This window comes from Manis pentadactyla, chromosome 16 (assembly GCF_030020395.1).
Source record: "Manis pentadactyla isolate mManPen7 chromosome 16, mManPen7.hap1, whole genome shotgun sequence".
Taxonomy (NCBI): domain Eukaryota; kingdom Metazoa; phylum Chordata; class Mammalia; order Pholidota; family Manidae; genus Manis; species Manis pentadactyla.
The window spans coordinates 9,955,438-9,978,124 of record NC_080034.1 but is presented as its reverse complement, the minus strand read 5'-3'; the positions used below and the strand labels follow the sequence as shown (position 1 = coordinate 9,978,124).

Here is a 22,687-nt window from a genome sequence, read left to right as displayed (position 1 = left end):
TAGATGCCAGGAGCACCCCCAGTTGTAACAACTGAAAATGCCTCTAGACATTGCCAAATGTACCTGGGGGGCAAAATCACCACTATTTAAGAACCACTACTCTAGACAAAAAGCACTTTTATATAGCTAACATGAGTGAAAAGTATTTCCCTGAACTTTAGTATCAAGATATTTACAACTTCTACACTGATAATTTGCAATAATGGATATTATGCATACAATGAAAAAACCAAAATTGTAATATATACTCACTCTAACCCAAAAGAACCATATGCCAATATTTCGAATCCCCGCCATTGACGTAAAAATAAAGTACATAATAATAATTGTTATAAGAATATAATCAAGAGGGAACACCTAAAAAAAAAAGATAAAGTGAAATAAACAATAAGGCTCTAAAAGTCATAAAATTAACTGAAACTTCATTATTCCTATTTGGCAAATATTTAAAATATCAAGTTTGAGTTAGATCAGACTAGGATAATACAAAAAAAAGGGAATCCTTTCAAAAGACATAAGCAAACTATTACCAAATTATTTAGTACCATCATCCTAAAAAATAATCTATAGCAAACTAAAAGTTCCATTTATAAATGGAATAAAAAACTTCTTTAAAAATTAAAACAGGAATTGCTGGGAAAAGTTCACCTTAAATTTTGCCTTGTATCCCAAATCAAATTATGTATATAAGAGCTCAGCAATATAGCAAGATAACAATCTTTACATATCAATGGAGATGTTATATATAAGTGAAAAACCAAATTAGCAGAGGGCTAGATGTGTAGCATCATAGGATGTGTAAGTGCTTTATAAAATGTGTGTACTGTACTTACTTTGACAGGAAGAGAGAAATTACAAACAGCAATGCAACTAAGATGAAAAATATTCCCCAAATGATCTAAAAAAGCTTATGCTACCCAGTATTAACAGGTCTGTCAACATAGTAACTTGACAGAACGTAGGAATGTTTCCTAGACTATAAAGTGACTACTATCTTTACTTACCGTTTGTAGTAAAGGCAAAAGCATATTCAGCGGATTAGTCAGGTTAGCTCCAAAAATTATGAAACCAGAATCTATTCCAGCTGAATGAAGAGCTTTATCCAAACTAAAACAACAAAAAGTTACAAGGAATGAATTTATGCATTATGCTATCACATTTTCAGTTTATTTATAAAGAATATCATTGTAACTTAAGCATGCAGATTCAACTGAGTCAAAGAAAACCAGGGAAAACAAATTAAACCTCACTTAAATCTTAGCGGTATTACTCAATTGATATAGAAAAAAAGAAGTATTGTCTATTATTAGAACGTTTTAGTTTTCTTTCAGTTAATACTGTAGAATGCTTCAAGTAAAATAGCTACTTAAGAGGAATAGGCTACACTAATGGGATTCAGCATGGAAAATGTGTAGCATCATAGGATGTGTATAAGTGCTTTATAAAATGTGTGTACTGTACTTACTTTGACAGGAAGAGAGAAATTACAAACAGCAATGCAACTAAGATGAAAAATATTCCCCAAATGATCTAAAAGCAAAAAAAATTCATTAAAATATAGTTCTAAAAGTTGGTGTTAAAAGCACAAAAAACATTATGCTCAGTATCAGTTGCTAGCATATGACAGTAATCTAAATGAAATGATCCAAGAAACATTTTACTTTGGTATATAATCCCAGGCATTTGCCATCTCAATTTTCAGTATGAGACTATTTGAGAACTAAACAAGAGACAACTTATCCTTGAAAAACATGGTTTGAATTACATGCGTCCACTTACATGCAGATTTTTTTCAATAAATACATTGGGAGATTTTTTTTGGAGATTTGTGACAATTTGAAAAATCTATTTTATCTAGCTTACTTTATTGTGAGAATATAGTATATAATACATACATATATATATATCACAAAAATGTGCGTTAATGTGTCATGTTATTGATAAGGCTTGGTCAACAGTAGGCTATTAGTTAAGTTTTTGGGGAGTCAAAGGTTATATGCTGACTTTAACTGTATATATGGGGGTCAGTACCCCTAACATACACACTGTTCAAGGGCCAACTATATTTAAAAGTCTTCATTAGTAACTAAGCAAATGAAACCTTTTGCTAAGTCAAATAAAAGGCTCATTATATTCAGTTACACTCAAATATAAACTTCAAAGTTAACCGAAAAGTATATTGAGACTAACACATACGACACAAAAAAACAAAACCAGGAAATTATCTGGTTATATTAACCTGTAGTTAAAATAGGGAACTTGGAACATTTTCCCATAGAACGAACGAACTAACTAACTAACTAACTATATACATATATAAATTGGTACATCATTTTATATTAATTTATTATAAAATATAAACTAATTTATAGTAATTTATAACATTATTCTAATACAAATTATAGCACGCCCAGAAAACTTTATAACTGGTAATCTTCCCAAAATAGAGTACTAGCAACACTGAAGAAACAGTCACAAAAAATAGTATTTCTCTGGAGAAATGTGTCAAGCATTATAATTGGTAAAACACATTTCCTTCTACCATATTAACTTTATATTGGGGTGGTAGAAAAAAAGCAAAAAAAAATTGGAAATGGGTCTCTAAAGAATAAAATTTCAGAATGATAAAGGGGCAAAATCTATGTTAATAATAACCTAGGCTCTTTTTTCCCCTGACATCTTTCCTAAGTTCCAGCAACAACTAGGTTGAAGAGTCCACAAAGTCAGAACAAAAAAAGATGATTTCTATTAAGCACAGTTTTTGGTTTCTCCTTTGACTAGAATTGATAGGAATAGTCGATGAAATCATGAATGTTAGGGAGACTTTTCATTTTATATCACATGATTACTGAAGCATATTTTAGAATTCTGACAGGATAAAAGAAATAAAATAACACATCCTACTCCACAAATAAAGATAAATTTTGGAATTCACTGTGTTCTAGGGAATTCTTGAGTTCTGAGAGAGTGCCTTTGGAGCTCACTGGGAGAAGGTTAGCAAGGGAGGACCAAAAAAGCTATAGTCATCATTGAACTAGGAAACACTGCACGTACCCATTTTACATACTGAGGCTTCACATGAGAACTCATTTATTTAAAAAAAGGTTTCATTGCTAAAAAATTTTGAAGTGACTCCTTTACAGTAACAAAAGTTCACTAGTACAGGGTATAAAGTAACTTACACAATCTTTTACTACTTGATTTGAGCACCTATGTTTGATACCTAGGTGAACTGGAAGACAATATCCTTATACTGAGGATCTACAAGGGAAACATATTTCTTTTTAATAGCCTGTTAATAACCAAATGTAAAAATAATTATGCACCATGACCAAGTGTAACTTATCACAGGAATTCAAGGTTATCTCAGTAAAGCCAATCAATCAACATAATATACTGTATTAACAGAATAAAGGAGAAAAACCACATGAGCATCCCAATAGATGCAGAAAAAGCATTTGACCAAATCCAATGCATGTACTGGATATCTGGTTTCTTAAGAAAAACACTCAACAAACTAGAAATGCATAGAATATTCCTCAACCTGTTAAGGACATCTATAAAGTTTACACAGCTAACACCATATTTAACAGCGACAGACCAAGCTTTTCCACTAAACGCAGGAATAAGACAAGGATGTTCACTCTTACCACTTCTATTAAACACTGTATTGGAGGTTCTAGCCAGGGCATTAGGCAAGAAATAGAAATAAAGGTGTCAGATTGGAAAGAAAGAAATAAAACTATTTATATTTGTAGATGACAGCATTTTATGAATACAAAATCCTAAGAATATAACAATAAAACAATCAGAACAAATAAACGAATTCAGTAAGGCTACAGGATAAGAGATGAATATACAAAATTAGTTGTATTCTATACACTAGCAATGAACACTTCAAAGTGAAAAATTACAAAAACAATTCCATTTACAATAGCATCAATAATAAAATACTTAGCAATAACTTTAAATAAAGGAGCTCTAAGATTTTCACAATGAAAACTACAAAATATCATTTAAAGAAACTGAAAGACTTGCATAAATGGAAAGACATCATACGTTCACAGATCAGACTTAATATTTTCAAGATGGCAATATTCCCTAAATTGTCTACGGAATCAATGCAATTTATAAAATCCAGCTGGCTTCTTTGAAGAAACTGACAAGCTGATCCTAAAATCTGTATGGAAGTGAAAGGGATGAATAATAGCCAAACCAATCCTGAAAAAGAACAACAAAGTTCAAAGTCTCAAACTTCCCATTTCAAAACTTACTACACAGCTACATGACTATGTAGCTCAGTTTGTTCAAAACTTACTACAAAGCTGTAAGACTATGTGGCACTGGCATTAGAATAGATAAATAGATCAATGGAATGAAACTGAGATCCTGGAAATAAAACTGGACATCTATGTTCAACTGATTTTTGACAAAGATGTGAAGAAAATTCAATGAGGAAAGAATGGTATTTTCAACAAATGTTGCTGGAACAAGTGGATATCTACAAACAAAAGAATGAAGTTGGACCTTTTACCTCACATCATGCACAGAAATTAATTCAAAATAAATTAAAGACCTAAATGTAAGAGCTAAATGAAACTGTAAAACTCAGTAGAAAACATAGATGTAAATCTCTATGACTTTGGATGAGGCTGTGGTTTTCTAGAAAACACACCTAAAGCACAAGTAACAAAAGAAAAATAAATTGGACTTAGTAAAAATAAAAATGCTTGTGCTTCAAAAGATACTATCAAAAAGGACAACCCACAGAATAGGAGAAATATTTGTTTCCTGAATATAAAAAATTCTTACAACTCAGCAATAAAAAGACAAGTCAATTTAAAAATGCCAAAATGTGAATAGGCATCTCCCCAAAGAAAATATGCAAATGGCCAATAAGCACTTAAAAAGACATTCACCATTATTCATTAGGGAAATGCAAATCAAATCCACCATGAGATACCACTTCATACTCGCTAGGTTGGTTATAATGAAAAAGACAAACAAAAGTAAGTGTTGGCAAGGATGTAGAGAAACTGAAGCCCTCATATAATTCTGATAGGGATGCAAAATGATGCAGCTGCTTTGGAAAACACTCTGACATTTCCTCAAAAAATTAAATATAGAGTATCATATGACCCCAAAATTCCATTCCTTGATAGAATACCCAACAGAAAACAGAACTGAAAACAAAGATGAACACAAAAAATTGCGTATGAATGTTCATAGCAGCATTATTCATCCTAGCTAAAAAGTGTAAACAACCCACATCTATCAACTGGTGATGGATAAACAAAATGTGGAATTATCCTTACAATGAAATATTATTCAGCCATAAAAAGGAATGAAGTACAACATGAATGGAACTTTAAAATATTATGCTAAGAAAAAACAGGCCAGGCACGAAATGATACATGGTGAATGATTTAATTTACACAAAATTCCTGCAGCAGGCAAATCTACAGCGTAAGAAAGTAGATTAGTGGTTGCCAGTAGTTACCTGAAATGGTATATGCTAGCATGTGTGTGTGTGTGTGTGTGTGTGTGTGTATCTTAGCAAAAAGATAACCTACCATATACAATATTTGCAACCTGAAATGGTATATGCTAGCGTGTGTGTGTGTGTGTGTGTGTGTGTGTGTATCTTAGCAAAAAGATTACCTACCATATACAATATTTGCAACCTGAACATTAGTTTCAGTTAAAGTACATCTTGAGCAATGTTTTAAGCATTTGTTCAAGAAATTATTTCATTTTATACAGATACAGAGAGTACCCATTCGTTCAATAACTGTACAGCACAATATTTCCTAGTATGGAGGTAACAATTCATTAAGCCAGATACTGACAGATACTGGTTATCAATATAGACTCATAGATTATTTTACTCAATGGTTTATCATGTGTTACTATTATTATTTTGATACCTAAATGGTCCCAGATTTAGGCAGTGGGAGCCCCTTCAAGCTGGTTCCTTTTATTATGCTTAGAATATGTTCAGTATTGTCTACAAATGCTGTTTTAAGGAGCCATTAACTTATTTTAATTAGATGCTTATTTTTAATGTGTCTTCAGCACAAAACTAATTTTCTCCCTTGAGTTCCATGACAGTATTTAGGAAGTTGAAAAATCCTACATACAGAACTATAATAATAGTAGCTATAATTTTTCTGAGTTGTTCACATCAAAAGGTGCTGTACTATATAATTTAATTCCTATAACAAAAATTAGTACATAACTCCATTATAAGGATGAGAAAACTGAGGTTTAGAAAGATGAAGTAACAAAAACATACACAGCTAGTGAGGATCAGAGCAAAGTATGTTCCAGAAAAGTAGATGCTCTGAACCCTTAAGCCTCTGAAATGAGATAAGCATATCTGTGGAATGCCTGGCAATGTTAAATCTCAAGATCAATAGGTATATTATCATGGGTATCTATTCTTTTGAAAAGAAAACTTACAAAATTTAAAAAACTGTAGAATTGTGTAACTGAACTTTTGCATTTGAAAAAATTTAAATACATTTATAATGAAACATGGATGCTTGTTTTATTATAACAGAGTAAAAGGAAATACTAGCACAAAATTTTGAGGTAGAACATAACTCCAAAGAAATTTTGTATCAGGAGCTTCTCACAGACCTTCAATCATCTCCAGCGTGTACTGAGCAGTGCAGAGGAATGAGTGGACCTGTCTATACTCTTCCACTAGGACTACGTGGATGATAATGTTTAAGAAGCACTAATAGCATGTAGCTTCCTATTTCTGGATCATATCATCTGTGCACAAATACAGAAGTGATATATATAATAAAACCCATATTTCCTTTGAGGGGAAAAAGTCTTTATTCCTTAGTCAATGTACTAAATAAATTAATACATGCTAGCAACCACTGAGAATTGAAATTAAATAAAATCATGTGTAATTGCATAAGAAAGATATAGATGAGAAATTAGGGATAACATAAATAAATGGAAAGATTTCATGTTGATGAAATGGAAGATTCAATATTAAGACATTAATTCCCCCAAAATTTACCTATAGATTTAAAGTAATCCCAACAGAAATCCCAGTAGGTGTCTTGTGGAATTATGAATGGATGCTAAAATTTATATGGCAATGCAAATGATCTAGCATAGCTAAAACAATATTGAAAAAAGAAAACAAAATTGAAGAACATATACGCTTGATTTCATAACCATTTGTAAAGCTCCAATAATCAAGTTTTAGCATAAGGACATACAGATCAATGGAGAAGGTCCAGAAATAGACACACACATATATCTGATCAATTGATTTGACAAAGTGCTAAGGAATTCAATGAGCAAATGACAGTCTTGACAAAAAATGGTGCTGAAACAACCAGATACCCATATGGAAAATAAACCTTGACTTTTAAGTCATACCATCCCACAAAAGTAACAAAATGGACTACAAACCTAAAGTATAAGAGCTGAAACTATAAAACTTCTAGAAGAGGAGGGGCGGAAGATGGCGGCGTGAGTAGAGCAGCGGAAATCTCCTCCAAAACAACATATCTATGAAAATATAACAAAGACAACCCTTCCTAGAATAAAGACCAGAGGACACAGGACAATATCCAGACCACATCCGCACCTGAGAGAACCCAGCGCCTCACGAAGGGGGTAAGATACAAGCCCCGGACCCGCGGGAGCCGAGCGCCCCTCCCCCCAGCTCCCGGCGGGAGAAGAGCAGGCAGAGCGGGAGGGAGACGGAGCCCAGGGCTGCCGAACACCCAGCCCCAGCCATCCGGGCCAGAGTGCAGGGCCCTCGATACTGGGAAAACAGGGCAGCAAGAACAGTGAGCAGGCACTGGAGGCTGGGCGACAGAGGACATAAGAAAAGCGCGCGACCATTTTTTTTTTTTTTTGCTTTTTTGCTACTTTGTTTTGGCGAGCGCTTTTTGGAAGTCTTAAAGGGACAGGGACCCCAATACTAGGGAAACAGGGCAGAAAGACCGGTGAGCAGAGGCCTGAGGCTGGCACCGGAGAATAAAAAAAAACGAACGACCACCTTTTTTTTTAATTAAAAAAATTTTTTTTTCTTCTTTTTTTTTGTGGTCGTTGTTTTGTTTTGGCGGGTGCTTTTTGGAAGTCTTAAAGGGGCAGGGCGGGTCACTTAATCCAGAGGTAGGGAATCCGGGATCTCTGGGCACCCTAACCCCTGGGCTGCAGGGAGCAGGGAGGCCCCTTACGGAGATAAATAGCCTCCCAGCAGCTCCTGCTCCAACGCGACTCCACCATTTTGGAGCAGCAGCCTGAGCCAGGCCACGCCCACAGCAACAGCGGAGATTAACTCCATAGCAGCCGGGAAGGAAGCAGAAACCCTGTCTGCGCGCAGCTGCGCAGCAGAAGCCACTAGAGGTCGCTGTTCTCCCAGGAGAGGAGGGCCACAAACCAACAAGAAGGGAAGTCCTTCCAGCCGTCACTCGTCCCAGTTCTGCAGACTATTCCTATCACCATGAAAAGGCAAAGCTACAGGCAGACAAAGATCACAGAGACAACACCAGAGAAGGAGACAGACCTAACCAGTCTTCCTGACAAAGAATTCAAAATAAGAATCATAAACATGCTGACAGAGATGCAGAGAAATACGCAAGAAAAATGGGATGAAGTCCGGAAAGAGATCACAGATGCCAGAAAGGAGATCGCAGAAATGAAACAAACTCTGGAAGGGTTTATAAGCAGAATGGATAGAATGCAAGAGGCCATTGATGGAATTGAAATCAGAGAACAGGAACGCATAGAAGCTGACATAGAGAGAGACAAAAGGATCTCCAGGAATGAAACAATATTAAGAGAACTGTGTGACCAATCCAAAAGGAACAATATCCGTATTATAGGGGTCCCAGAAGAAGAAGAGAGAGGAAAAGAGATGGAAAGTATCTTAGAAGAAATAATTGCTGAAAACTTCCCCACACTGGGGGAGGAAGTAATCAAACAGACCATGGAAATACACACAACCCCCAACAGAAAGGATCCAAGAAGGGCAACACCAAGACACATAATAATTAAAATGGCAAAGATCAAGGACAAGGAAAGAGTGTTAAAGGCAGCTAGAGAGAAAAAGGTCACCTATAAAGGGAAACCCATCAGGCTAACCTCAGATTTCTCAACAGAAACCCTACAGGCCAGAAGAGAATGGCATGATATATTTAATACAATGAAACAGAAGGGCCTTGAACCAAGGATACTGTATCCAGCAAGACTATCATTCAAATATGATGGTGGGATTAAACAATTCCCAGACAAACAAAAGCTGAGGGAATTTGCTTTCCACAAACCACCTCTACAGAACATCTTACATGGACTGCTCTAGATGGGAGCACTCCTAGAAGGAGCACAGCACAAAACACCCAACATATGAAGAATCGAGGAGGAGGAACAAGAAGGGAGAGAAGAAAAGAATCTCCAGACAGTGTATATAACAGCTCAATAAGCGAGCTAAGTTAGGCAGTAAGATACTAAAGAGGCTAACCTTGAACCTTTGCTAACCACGAATTTAAAGCCTGCAATGGCAATAAGTACATATCTTCAAATAGTCACCCTAAATGTTAATGGGTTGAATGCACCAATCAAAAGACACAGAGTAACAGAATGGATAAAAAAGCAAGATCCATCTATATGCTGCTTACAAGAAACTCACCTCAAACCCAAAGACATGTACAGACTAAAAGTCAAGGGATGGAAAAACATATTTCAAGCAAACAACAGTGAGAAGAAAGCAGGGGTTGCAGTACTAATATCAGACAAAATAGACTTCAAAACAAAGAAAGTAACAAGAGATAAAGAAGGACACTACATAATGATAAAGGGCTCAGTCAAACAAGAGGATATAACCATTCTAAATATATATGCACCCAACACAGGAGCACCAGCATATGTGAAACAAATACTAACAGAACTAAAGGGGGATATAGACTGCAATGCATTCATTCTAGGAGACTTCAACACACCACTCACCCCAAAGGATAGATCCACTGGGCAGAAAATAAGTAAGGACACGGAAGCACTGAACAACACAGTAGAGCAGATGGACCTAATAGACATCTATAGAACTCTACATCCAAAAGCAGCGGGATATACATTCTTCTCAAGTGCACATGGAACATTCTCCAGAATAGACCACATACTAGGCCACAAAAAGAGCCTCAGAAAATTCCAAAACATTGAAATCCTACCAACCAACTTTTCAGACCACAAAGGCATAAAACTAGAAATAAACTGTACAAAGAAAGCAAAGAGGCTCACAAACACATGGAGGCTTAACAACACGCTCCTAAATAATCAATGGATCAATGACCAAATCAAAATGGAGATCCAGCAATATATGGAAACAAATGACAACAACAACACTAAGCCCCAACTTCTGTGGGACACAGCAAAAGCAGTCTTAAGAGGAAAGTATATAGCAAACCAAGCATATTTAAAAAAGGAAGAGCAATCCCAAATGAATGGTCTAATGTCACAATTATCGAAATTGGAAAAAGAAGAACAGATGAGGCCTAAGGTCAGCAGAAGGAGGGACATAATAAAGATCAGAGAAGAAATAAATAAAATTGAGAAGAATAAAACAATAGCAAAAATCAATGAAACCAAGAGCTGGTTCTTCGAGAAAATAAACAAAATAGATAAGCCTCTAGCCAGACTTATTAAGAAGAAAAGAGAGTCAACACAAATCAACAGTATCAGAAACAAGAAAGGAAAAATCACGACGGACCCCACGGAAATGCAAAGAATTATTGGAGAATACTATGAAAACCTATATGCTAACAAGCTGGGAAACCTAGGAGAAATGGACAATTTCCTAGAAAAATATAACCTTCCAAGATTGACCCAGGAAGAAACAGAAAATCTAAACAGACCAATTACCAGCAACGAAATTGAAGAGGTAATCAAAAAACTACCAAAGAACAAAACCCCCGGGCCAGATGGATTTACCTCGGAATTTTATCAGACATACAGGGAAGACATAATACCCATTCTCTTTAAAGTTTTCCAAAAAATAGGGGAGGAGGGGATACTCCCAAACTCATTCTATGAAGCTAACATCACCCTAATACCAAAACCAGGCAAAGACCCCACCAAAAAAGAAAACTACAGACCAATATCCCTGATGAACGTAGATGCAAAAATACTCAACAAAATATTAGCAAACCGAATTCAAAAATACATCAAAAGGATCATACACCATGACCAAGTGGGATTCATTCCAGGGATGCAAGGATGGTACAACATTCGAAAGTCCATCAACATCATCCACCACATCAACAAAAAGAAAGACAAAAACCACATGATCATCTCCATAGATGCTGAAAAAGCATTTGACAAAGTTCAACATCCATTCATGATAAAAACTCTCAGCAAAATGGGAATAGAGGGCAAGTACCTCAACATAATAAAGGCCATCTATGATAAACCCACAGCCAACATTATATTGAACAGCGAGAAGCTGAAAGCATTTCCTCTGAGATCGGGAACTAGACAGGGATGCCCACTCTCTCCACTGTTATTTAACATAGTACTGGAGGTCCTAGCCACGGCAATAAGACAAAATAAAGAAATACAAGGAATCCAGATTGGTAAAGAAGAAGTTAAACTGTCACTATTTGCAGATGACATGATACTGTACATAAAAAACCCTAAAGACTCCACCCCAAAACTACTAGAACTGATATCGGAATACAGCAAAGTTGCAGGATACAAAATCAACACACAGAAATCTGTGGCTTTCCTATATACTAACAATGAACCAACAGAAAGAGAAATCAGGAAAACAACTCCATTCACAATTGCATCCAAAAAAATAAAATACCTAGGAATAAACCTAACCAAAGAAGTGAAAGACTTATACTCTGAAAACTACAAGTCACTCTTAAGAGAAATTAAAGGGGACACTAACAGATGGAAACTCATCCCATGCTCGTGGCTAGGAAGAATTAATATCGTCAAAATGGCCATCCTGCCCAAAGCAATATACAGATTTGATGCAATCCCTATGAAACTACCAGCAACATTCTTCAATGAACTGGAACAAATAATTCAAAAATTCATATGGAAACACCAAAGACCCCGAATACCCAAAGCAATCCTGAGAAAGAAGAATAAAGTAGGGGGGATCTCACTCCCCAACTTCAAGCTCTACTATAAAGCCATAGTAATCAAGACAATTTGGTACTGGCACAAGAGCAGAGCCACAGACCAATGGAACAGACTAGAGAATCCAGACATTAACCCAGACATATATGGTCAATTAATATTTGATAAAGGAGCCATGGACATACAATGGCGAAATGACAGTCTCTTCAACAGGTGGTGCTGGCAAAACTGGACAGCTACATGTAGGAGAATGAAACTGGACCATTGTCTAACCCCATATACAAAAGTAAACTCAAAATGGATCAAAGACCTGAATATAAGCCATGAAACCATTAAACTCTTGGAAGAAAACATAGGCAAAAACCTCTTAGACATAAACATGAGTGACCTCTTCTTGAACATATCTCCCCGGGCAAGGAAAACAACAGCAAAAATGAGTAAGTGGGACTATATTAAGCTGAAAAGCTTCTGTACAGCAAAAGACACCATCAATAGAACAAGAAGGATCCCTACAGTATGGGAGAATATATTTGAAAATGACACATCCGATAAAGGCTTGACGTCCAGAATATATAAGGAGCTCTCACGCCTCAACAAACAAAAAACAAATAACCCAATTAAAAATGGGCAGAGGAACTGAACAGACAGTTCTCCAAAAAAGAAATACAGATGGCCAACAGACACATGAAAAGATGCTCCACATCGCTAATTATCAGAGAAATGCAAATTAAAACTACAATGAGGTATCACCTCACACCAGTAAGGATGGCTGCCATCCAAAAGACAAACAACAACAAATGTTGGCGAGGCTGTGGAGAAAGGGGAACCCTCCTACACTGCTGGTGGGAATGTAAGTTAGTTCAACCATTGTGGAAAGCAGTATGGAGGTACATCAAAATGCTCAAAACAGACTTACCATTTGACCCAGGAATTGCACTCCTAGGAATTTACCCTAAGAATGCAGCAATCAAGTATGAGAAAGATCAGTGCACCCCTATGTTTATTGCAGCACTATTTACAATAGCCAAGAATTGGAAGCAACCTAAATGTCCATCGATAGATGAATGGATAAAGAAGATGTGGTACATATACACAATGGAATACTACTCAGCCATAAGAAAAGGGCAAATCCAATCATTTGCAGCAACATGGATGGAGCTGGAGGGTATTATGCTCAGTGAAACAAGCCAAGCGGAGAAAGAGAAATACCAAATGATTTCACTTATCTGTGGAATATAAGAACAAAGGAAAAACTGAAGGAACAAAACAGCAGCAGAATCACAGAACTCAAGAATGGACTAACAGGTACCAAAGGGAAAGGGACTGGGGAGGATGGGTGGGTAGGGAGGGATAAGGGGGGGAGAAGTAGGGGGATATTAAGATTAACATACATGGGGGGGTAGGAGAAAAGGGAGGGCTGTACAACACAGAGAAGGCAAGTAGTGATTCTACAACATTTTGCTATGCTGATGGACAGTGACTGTAAAGGGGTTTATAGGGGAGACCTGGTATAGGGGAGAGCCTAGTAAACATAATATTCGTCATGTAAGTGTAGATTAGTGATAGCAAAAAAAAAAAAAAAAAAGGGCATTTCCTGTGTGGTAACCTCCAACGAGTTCTACACAAGGGTATAAAGGGCATATAAAAGTGTAGGCAAAGGGTCTGTTTGTGTTTATACAGAGGATCAAAGCCTAATTGGGCTACCCCGAAAATGAACTAAGATACGATATGAAAAAGAACTTCCAACATCTGCACTCTCTGGAAGACTCATGCCAGAAGATGATCATCAAAAAACCCCAACAAAGATCCACGCACTGCTACAGCTGTAGATGCACTCATCCCACCAGTTCCTGGACTTGCCATGGGAATGAGGAAGGAGATATCTAAGCTGGCCTGTGCATACAGTAAAACTACAAAATTGGACTGGATCTATACTGTTGGAACTCAACCAAGAATTTGGAGAAGTGCAAATTGTAGCGCTCCAAAGTCTTACAACTAAAAACTATTTACTGTTAAAAGAACATATGGCATGTGAACAGTCCCCAGGAATGGGTTGTTTTAATTTGTCTGATTTCTCTCAGACTGTTCTAGTTCAGTTGGACAATATCCACCATATCATAGATAAGTTTTCACAAATGCCTAAGGTGCCTAACTGGTTTTCTTGGTTTCACTGGAGATGGCTGGTAATTACAGATATGCTTTGGTTATGTAACTATACTCCTATTATGTTAATGTGTGTGTGCAATTTAAGTAGTAGCTTAAAACCTATACATGCTGAAGTTACTCTACAAGAAGATATGTCAAAGAAATAATCAATCTTCCCATGTTTTCTTCCGCCTGCTACTTCTATAGCTTTTCTTCTTCCTTCCTAATTACAACCCTTAAATAGAATTCGTGCCTCATATCAAATTTACCGAGTATCATAATTCTTCCAAGTGGTAAAGATACCTCAAGACAAATGCTGGGCATAGAAGCCACAGGGCATAAATATGCAAAGAAGTAAAAAGCTAACTTTTTCAAACAATAAGGCTTCTCTCTCACTTACCAACTTCACATTTCCCTGTATGGCCCCGGAAGATGACTGGTTAGCCAGAGACGGGTAAGATTCCTCAAGGGAGGAACAACCTAAGACAGGCACAGTCGCAGGGGGGCCATCAGGTGAGAAATTGGGGATCAACAGAGGTGAGGCTTAGAACCTCACCCCCCCGTTCTGAGAGAAATCTTCTGCATACGTGGATGTTTTATTGCCCTTGTCTAGCTTGGATTAACACATAGTCTACAGGCACACACCTGATCATCTACATGTGCTCTCTTACAACACTAAACTATGTTTTCTACCTTTATCTTGTATCTACCTACCACTTCAGCATTTTATTAAAAATAATAATAATAAAGAGAGAAATGTGGTATCCACATATAAATCAAGTATAAAAACGAAATGAGTATTCATATTTGAACTGACTGTGTATAGTTCATAATGCATGAGCAAAACCGAAAGTTTCTGTGATGACTGCCCTTGTACTGTTCACTATGTAACTTATTCATTATGTAAGAATTTGTTCTACATGTAAAAACTTGTTTGTTATGCCTCAGAAGATTGGAGACTGACAAAAATTAGGCTTGGGGTGGATTAATGATTGTGCATTGAGCATTGACTCCCCTATACAGAATTTTATTGTCGTTAACAACCATTTGATCAATAAATATGAGAGATGCCCTCACAAAAAAAAAAAAAAAAAAAAAAAAAGGACAGACTTCCAATGGTAAAATAAATAAGTAACCGGGATGTAATGTATAGCATAAGGAATATAGTCAAGATATTGTAACAGCCTGGTAGGGTGATAGCTGGAACCTAGAATTATGTATATAAATGTTCTACCACTGTGTTGTACACTTGAAACTCATGTAATGTAATACTGTGTGTCAACTACCCTTCAATAAAAAATAATTATTTAAAAAAAAAAACTTCTAGAAGAAAACACAGAAAATGTTTGCTATAAAAATTCAAGAAACTTGTCTTTGACAGTGTTAAGAAATCATAAAGGCAAGTCTTACAGTAGGAAACAACATTCACAATATATCTGACACAGTACTTGATCCAGGATATATAAAGAATTCTTGTAACTCACTCAAAAAACAAAAACCTAATTGTAAAAATGGTCAAAAGATTTCAACAGGCATTTCAGAGAAGATATAAAATAGCCAATAAGAAAAAAAAAAGATACCAGTACCATCAGTTAACCCAAGAGATGCAAATCAAAACCATAAGACATGATTACATACCCACTGGAATATTACACACAGTTACCAGAGAAGAGTGGACAGGATATGAAGCGACTGGAGATCCGACAGTGCTGTCGAAATGCAAAATGGTACAACCACCACTTTGGAAAATACTTCAGCAATTTCTTATGAAGTTATACATATATTAAACATTAGACCTAGCAATTCTACTGCTAGGTATTCATACAAGAAAAACAAATGAAAAGAAAACACACATCTACACAAATGTTCACATCAGCCTTATTCCTAACAGTCTCAAAGTGAAAATAACTCGAATCTCCACTGACAGGGAGTAAGTGGATAAACAAATTGTGATACAGACATACATCAGAATGCTACTCAGCAATAAAACAAAAATGAAGCACTGAATAATTAATGCAATAACATGGATGACTCCCCAAATCACTGTTGAGCCAAAGAAGCCAGAAGAAAGATTATACACTATGATTCCATTTATATAAAATTACAGCTATATAAATAACTGCAATGACGGGAGGACGTCAGTGGCTGCCCGGGGTCTGAGTTCACAGGGCAGGGGAAGACCTACAGCAGCTTTTGGAGTGATGTGGATCTATAGTTATGTATCTGTATTTAGCAAAATCCATATGCATACTTAGTAAAGTATATTTAAAATGTCCTCTAAACCTAGGTTCAGTGAATTGGACAGAGCTTGTTTAAAAGAAGGTAATATTTATATAGGAGCTACATGAATAATTTTGGAATTAAGAAGAGGTGGGGGGGGTGTCTCATCATACTTTTTGGTGCAATGAGACAATCACCTTGAGAAAAAAAGACTGGGATGAGTCTCTTTTAAAATATTGATTCTAACAACAGGCTTTAAAAAGTGATACATGGTAGATCTAACTGATTATGATATATTTTTGAAGAACTCTTTCAAAAGAGGAGCCTTTTAGAATAAGCATTTGGAGACAAAACAGCTTCAGAACCCAATCCCATGTATCTTCCACGGGGCTCTCAAAAAGTTTTCTAAACTTAGTCAAAACCTACTTTCTAGTTTCACCTTGCCTAACTTTCCTCAAATCAATCTATTCACTGCACTTGCTAAACTGCAATTTGCATACCACTGTACATAAAACACTACTGTTTGAAATGCCAGATACATAAAGGGCACATATGGAAATCTGTGGCCGGCAGTTCTTGCTAATTTTTAGATTTATAATCATTTTATGGTGGCCCTAATTTATCTAGGTTCTTAAGTTTGCTATCACTGTCCAAATAACTCAAAGCTGGCAAATAATGGTTTCCAAATAAAAGAAGTTAATGGTTTTCTATCTTAAATAATACCATTTTACATACTTTCAGAAACATATCACCTAGCAATGAAGCAAAATCTATTACTTTCAGTTAGGGCTCTGAAGTTCTAATATGGGTCCCAGATCTCCTATTTATAGAAAAGTACAAACCTACAAAATATGTTAGCAGCACACTACATTACTTATCTATATTCAAATGTAAATGTCCAACACCTCTGTTGTTAATACTTGCATTGCACGAGTAAATGAAATTCAGAGAGGCTATGTACTTTGACCGAACTACCAAATGACAGAGTTGTGATTCAAAACCAGATTATTTTAACTCCAAAACCCATGCTCTTAGGTACCATTCTGTAACTTCAAAAGAACTCAATCTTTCTGAAAGGTACTCTATAAATTTTAGAGTAGAGGGACAGCACAATTTCTTAAAACTCCATTTACCTTTAGGGGACGGAGAGCGCCACAAAATTTTGTCCACCAGCTGTTTTCAATGACTTCTAAGTGCCTCTCTCTTTTCTTAAGTGTTCGTAACCTTTCCTCAAGTTGTTTTAGGGCACGTTTATCTCTTGCTGGCAAAGGTCGACCATCTTTGCTCTACAAATAACACAACAAAACAAAACAGTTATCATTAAAGTCTCAATAAAGTACCATCAGATTTAGCAGATAAGCCAAGAAAAACTTTTTTAGGTTGGATACTCAGGCAAATTCACAGATTGAAAAAAAAAAAAACTGGTAATTTCTATGTGACAGTACACACTCTGAACCAAGGTCAGCATCAAAATATGGATGTGTGTACATTTAATACTTAACTTCCTCTTGATTCTTATTTTCCAAATACATGGTAAAGTTATATGGAGGTATCTTTAAAAACCTTTTTTTATGGGGTATACACACTTTTGTCCAGTTATTTTTCCTCATTTCCAAGCTCCTCCTATCCCTATCTTAATATATTTATTTGGTCTGACCTCAACTCTCCCTTTGGTCAAGTGACTATCTTGGTACATGTGAACTGATGCTTCTCAGCCTCTGACTCAAATACCAGCACGGATGCAACACTAGTTTTTGGTACACAGAGGTTTTTAAAACAATTGCTAAGAACTGACATTTTCTTTTTCTCCAAGGACATCTGTGAGTGATATTTTCTTTGGCGAATCTATGTGACAGGTAATTCCCATCTATTTTTATGTGATACTTACTGTATCACAGTACTTTTCTCATGGTCTCTCACAAATACACTTTCCCACTAGAAGTCCCCTGCCCCTAAGTGTCTTCATGCGGCACAGTAATCAACTACAACAAGACAACTGCTAAATATAGAAAAGGTGAAATGTAGATTGGTTTGCTTTTACTGAAAGGAACAAGAAAAATATTTATACAGGACATTTTTTAAGATGTAAATAGATAAGCTATTAGAATGTTGTCTATCTCCTTATCCAAGTTTAAGCAGGTTCTTAAAAGATACACACATAACGCTCTCCAGCATATTCTCATGCAGCCTCAACCTGAAATCACAGATATAATAAAAACAATATTTCAATACCCTTTAAAAAAGAGATTTACAATCATAACCAGCTCTTTATGTAACATTATCGCCATGCTCTTCTAGAACTAGCCATCCTCTTGCATACCTTACCACATTGCTTCTCAAGCTTTATCATGTATAACAACCACCAGAAAAGTTTTAAACACAGACTTCTAGACCCTACCCCAAGAGAACATGATTCAATAGGTGGTGAGTGGGACCTAGAATTTCTACTAACTTGCCAGGGGATGCTGATGATACTGTCCCAAGACCATACTTTGCATAGGTTAGACTATGTTATCTATCACTAAAATCAAGTACACTGAGTATTATCAAAATGTATCCCAGAAAAACGAAATCTTATAGAAAGGTATTTTCTGAGGACGGAGAAATAATACCTCAAGTGTGTGGTGTGAGAAGGGTTCAGTATTTCATATCTGAAACATACAATTTTTCTCAAAAGTGCATCTAACATCAAAAGGATATCAACAATGAGGTAGTTTTATTTCACTGCTGGCCTTCACTTGTTTGGAAAAAAATGTAGTAAGCTGATGAAACAGTCCATTGAAATAAACTCAACTTGTCTGCTTATTTGGTGAATGTTTGTTTCAGTGGAGTGAAGGATGAATTTTGCCAATCGACCAAACCAGTATAAGAAGAATTTTTGTCAGAAAAACAAATCCTAGGATAGAAACCCAGCTGTCACCAATTATCTCATTTGAAAAAAAAAATGCAGTTATGAAGTACATAAACACATATCTTTTGTTTAAAAAAAGTAAACTGTGAAAGCTTGCCTTCACACTGTCCTTGATTGTCACGTCCCTTACCTATGGTTATCACCGTGAAGCAGGTCACGTGTCCACATATTTGCAAATATAGCTTTTGTTGTCCACAATAGCTAACACTTCTTGAGCACATTTCTTGTGCCTAAACTGATCTGTACTTTTACATTTATTCTCCTTAAGTCCTCAGAATATAAGTTTGAATTTGGCAATAGTATTATATCTACTTATTAGGTAAGGAAAGTAAGAGCCACAGATGTTACGTGCATAAGCTGTAGAGCCAAAATTGGGACTGAATAGTCCAACTGATTCAGGCCCCAAGCACGCTGGATGGCTTGGTCAATCTACTTATTCTTGATCAGCTGAAGCATCATTTCATTTTTTTCACTGAACAGTTTTCTTCTGTAAACCGTCCACCTGGCTCTTTCATTCACTATCTATGTAATACCTGCCCTTTTTTCTTACTGACTTGAAGATGCTCTTTATTTATCTCCTGTACTGCAGGTTACTTCCTCCCATATATACATGTTAGTTCTGTAACATCCTTTTTTGGTTCCCTTTTGTTTTTGGTACATAAATTTTCAAATATAAAAATTTAAAACTCACCAATTTCTTAATTAGCACTTGGGTTTTGTGTCTTGTTTAGAAAGGTCTATACACCAAGATAAAATTTTACTTTCCCTTTTCCCAAACATTTTATAAATTTTGTATTTCATTTGCATTCAGGATCTGTTTTATTATATGGTAGGAGGCTGATGAAAATTTCATTTTTTGTCTTTTACATACTGTATTGACTTTCTACCTAAACTTATGAAAAACTGTCATCTCTTTAATATTAAATCTCCTCAGGTAGGAACTGATGAAATTCTCCATTTTTTTGTAGTCTTCCTATTACGTATTTCAATAAATTTTATAATTTTCCCAGGAAGATTCTGACATTCTTTTACCTAACCAGGACCTCCAGGAATAGGCTAAAGAGCAATAATGATACCGACATGACTGTCCTATATCTAACTTCAGTGAGTGTGAGTGTGTTTCATGCACCACTAAGTATGATGCTCATTATAGGCTTTCTTAGCTAAATAGTTTCTTCTCCTCTAATTTGGTAAGACTTCTTTTCTAAACCATAACTACAAATTGACTTTCACCAGATACCCTTTGGCATCTGTTAAGATCTTTATATTTCTCATTTATTTTCAATATATTAAACCACTTTAATATATTTTGTTAAGTATCATCTTTGCATTTCTGGAATAAACCAACTCTGAAGTATGAAATATTATCTTATTATAGCATAGGTTTTGAATTGCTAATGTTTTTATTTATATTAAAATATTTGCTTCTACTTTCATAAGAGAGACCTATTTATATGGGTTTTTTTTGTGTACTATTACAACCTGTTTTGTGTATCAGGATTATGCTAATTTAGTAAAATAATTCAGAAAATTTTCTGTTTTCCATTGTTTTTTAATAAGATTTATCTGTTACTTGAAGGTGATAGAGGATAAAAACCTTATATTTTTAAAAGTACATTTAATTGGCAAGTGGTTACATGTAATCTTTAACTTATTCAACTAGCATATGAACTTGAACTTAAGTGATTCAGTAAAATTTGATGTTCCACATGGAGTCAGCATTCCTGGGAACTAGCAAGATCTTGATCACGCATAAACAGAACTTTTGTTTTTTAGTTATTAAAACACTGACAGAAATTCTCAAACTGCCAGTATTCTACATTTCACAGAAGACAAATTTTTAAAATATGGACATGGTTCCTTAAGGATATATTGCAAACAAATTCAGTGTCAAGATTTTGGGTTTACCAATGTTTATGCCGTATCAGAAAGCAGCTCAAAGACAAAGTACTTTTATGCTTCCCAATTATAATAAAATATCCACTCACTTTTGATTTAATTGTTTGAATGTGTTGCTCCACTTCTTCAATATCTTCAGTGTTTTCTAAGCGTTCATAAGCAGCACTTCTAGTACCTTTTATCAGATTTAAAGGTAATGCTGACATACCATAGGCCTAAAAGAAACAAAACATGCTTTAGTAATATCATTTAAAAAACATTATACACAACTTTCAGGTAAAAATGTCCTTTAAAACAATTACAAAAAGAGTAAGCAGTTGTAACATGGTATAATCACAAAAGAATATGGAATATGGAAGTAAATCATGATTGTATTGTTTCATAATTCTCGTTTCATATTTACAGGTATATATAGTTACATGTGTAAGACTAACTATTCCCAGGATAAGTAATATCTATTCCTCAAAGGACGAGCTGCAAAATTAATATAAGTATCTAAATAATACATTATAGCTTCAGGCTACTCAGGATTTAAGACAGTGTGAATTAATAAGAACAATTTAGAGAGATATTTTCTGTGAAAAAATAATTTTCTCCAAGTATGCATATATATATATATATATATATATATATATAGTAAACCCTTAGTAAAATGTATTTAAATATACATGTTAACTGATTAGCATACCAATTATCTATATAGTTTATTTACAAGTTCTAAATATTTAAAATAACTTTTTGTTAAGTTTTTAAAGTTTTTCTACAAGTAATTTTTAAATATTAGTCAGCATTAAGAGTAAATGTATTATTTTATATTACCCAATTCTGTATTAGCCAGTTCCAAATGATGACGTTTTACTGTAACCATTCAATTGTCATGAGACCATTACTCAAAACCACTGTTGACCTAAAATCATTAGAAGCAAACTGACAACTATAACTTCTGGTTGTAGCAACAGATTCTCAAGTAGATAGAAAATTATGCATTGAAATTTCTTTCATTTTCCTCGTGAGCACACAGCTGAACTACTTTAGCCAGTTTCCCCTTAAGTTACACGGGGCCATTAGATTGGGTTCAAGACAATGTATATGGACAGGAGTGATAAATGCGACTTCTTGGGCTTAACCCCGAACTGTAGAATATCCTGGGTCATGACCATTTTTTCTCATGCTATCTGGTACCTGGTTGTCAACTCCCAGCATCAGGTCAAGTATCTTCAATGTCAATTTTAGTTATGTTAATATTCTTCACTGAGTCTCCATCAGACACTGATTAAATATTGATTAAACCACAATTAAAATAGCAAAGTATAAATTCTGACTTCAGGGTTTTTTTTAATTAAGTCAGATACAAAGAACATGAAGGAAATCAAAGAAACTAACTGGTTGTAT

General features: G+C 35.4%; 1 protein-coding gene across 1 annotated transcript in view; it reads right to left on the bottom strand.

Moving 5' to 3' along the window:
• Positions 1-22,687, bottom strand: part of LMBRD1 (LMBR1 domain containing 1) — a 102,372-nt gene that overhangs the window by 21,806 nt on the left and 57,879 nt on the right. The window contains exons 8-12 of the mRNA XM_036916252.2: positions 21,385-21,510; positions 17,619-17,771; positions 1,466-1,530; positions 1,005-1,107; positions 253-357 (exon numbers count right to left, since the gene is read on the bottom strand). Coding sequence (XP_036772147.1) covers positions 253-357; positions 1,005-1,107; positions 1,466-1,530; positions 17,619-17,771; positions 21,385-21,510 — 552 coding nt within the window. The remainder of the gene's footprint in view (positions 1-252; positions 358-1,004; positions 1,108-1,465; positions 1,531-17,618; positions 17,772-21,384; positions 21,511-22,687) is intronic.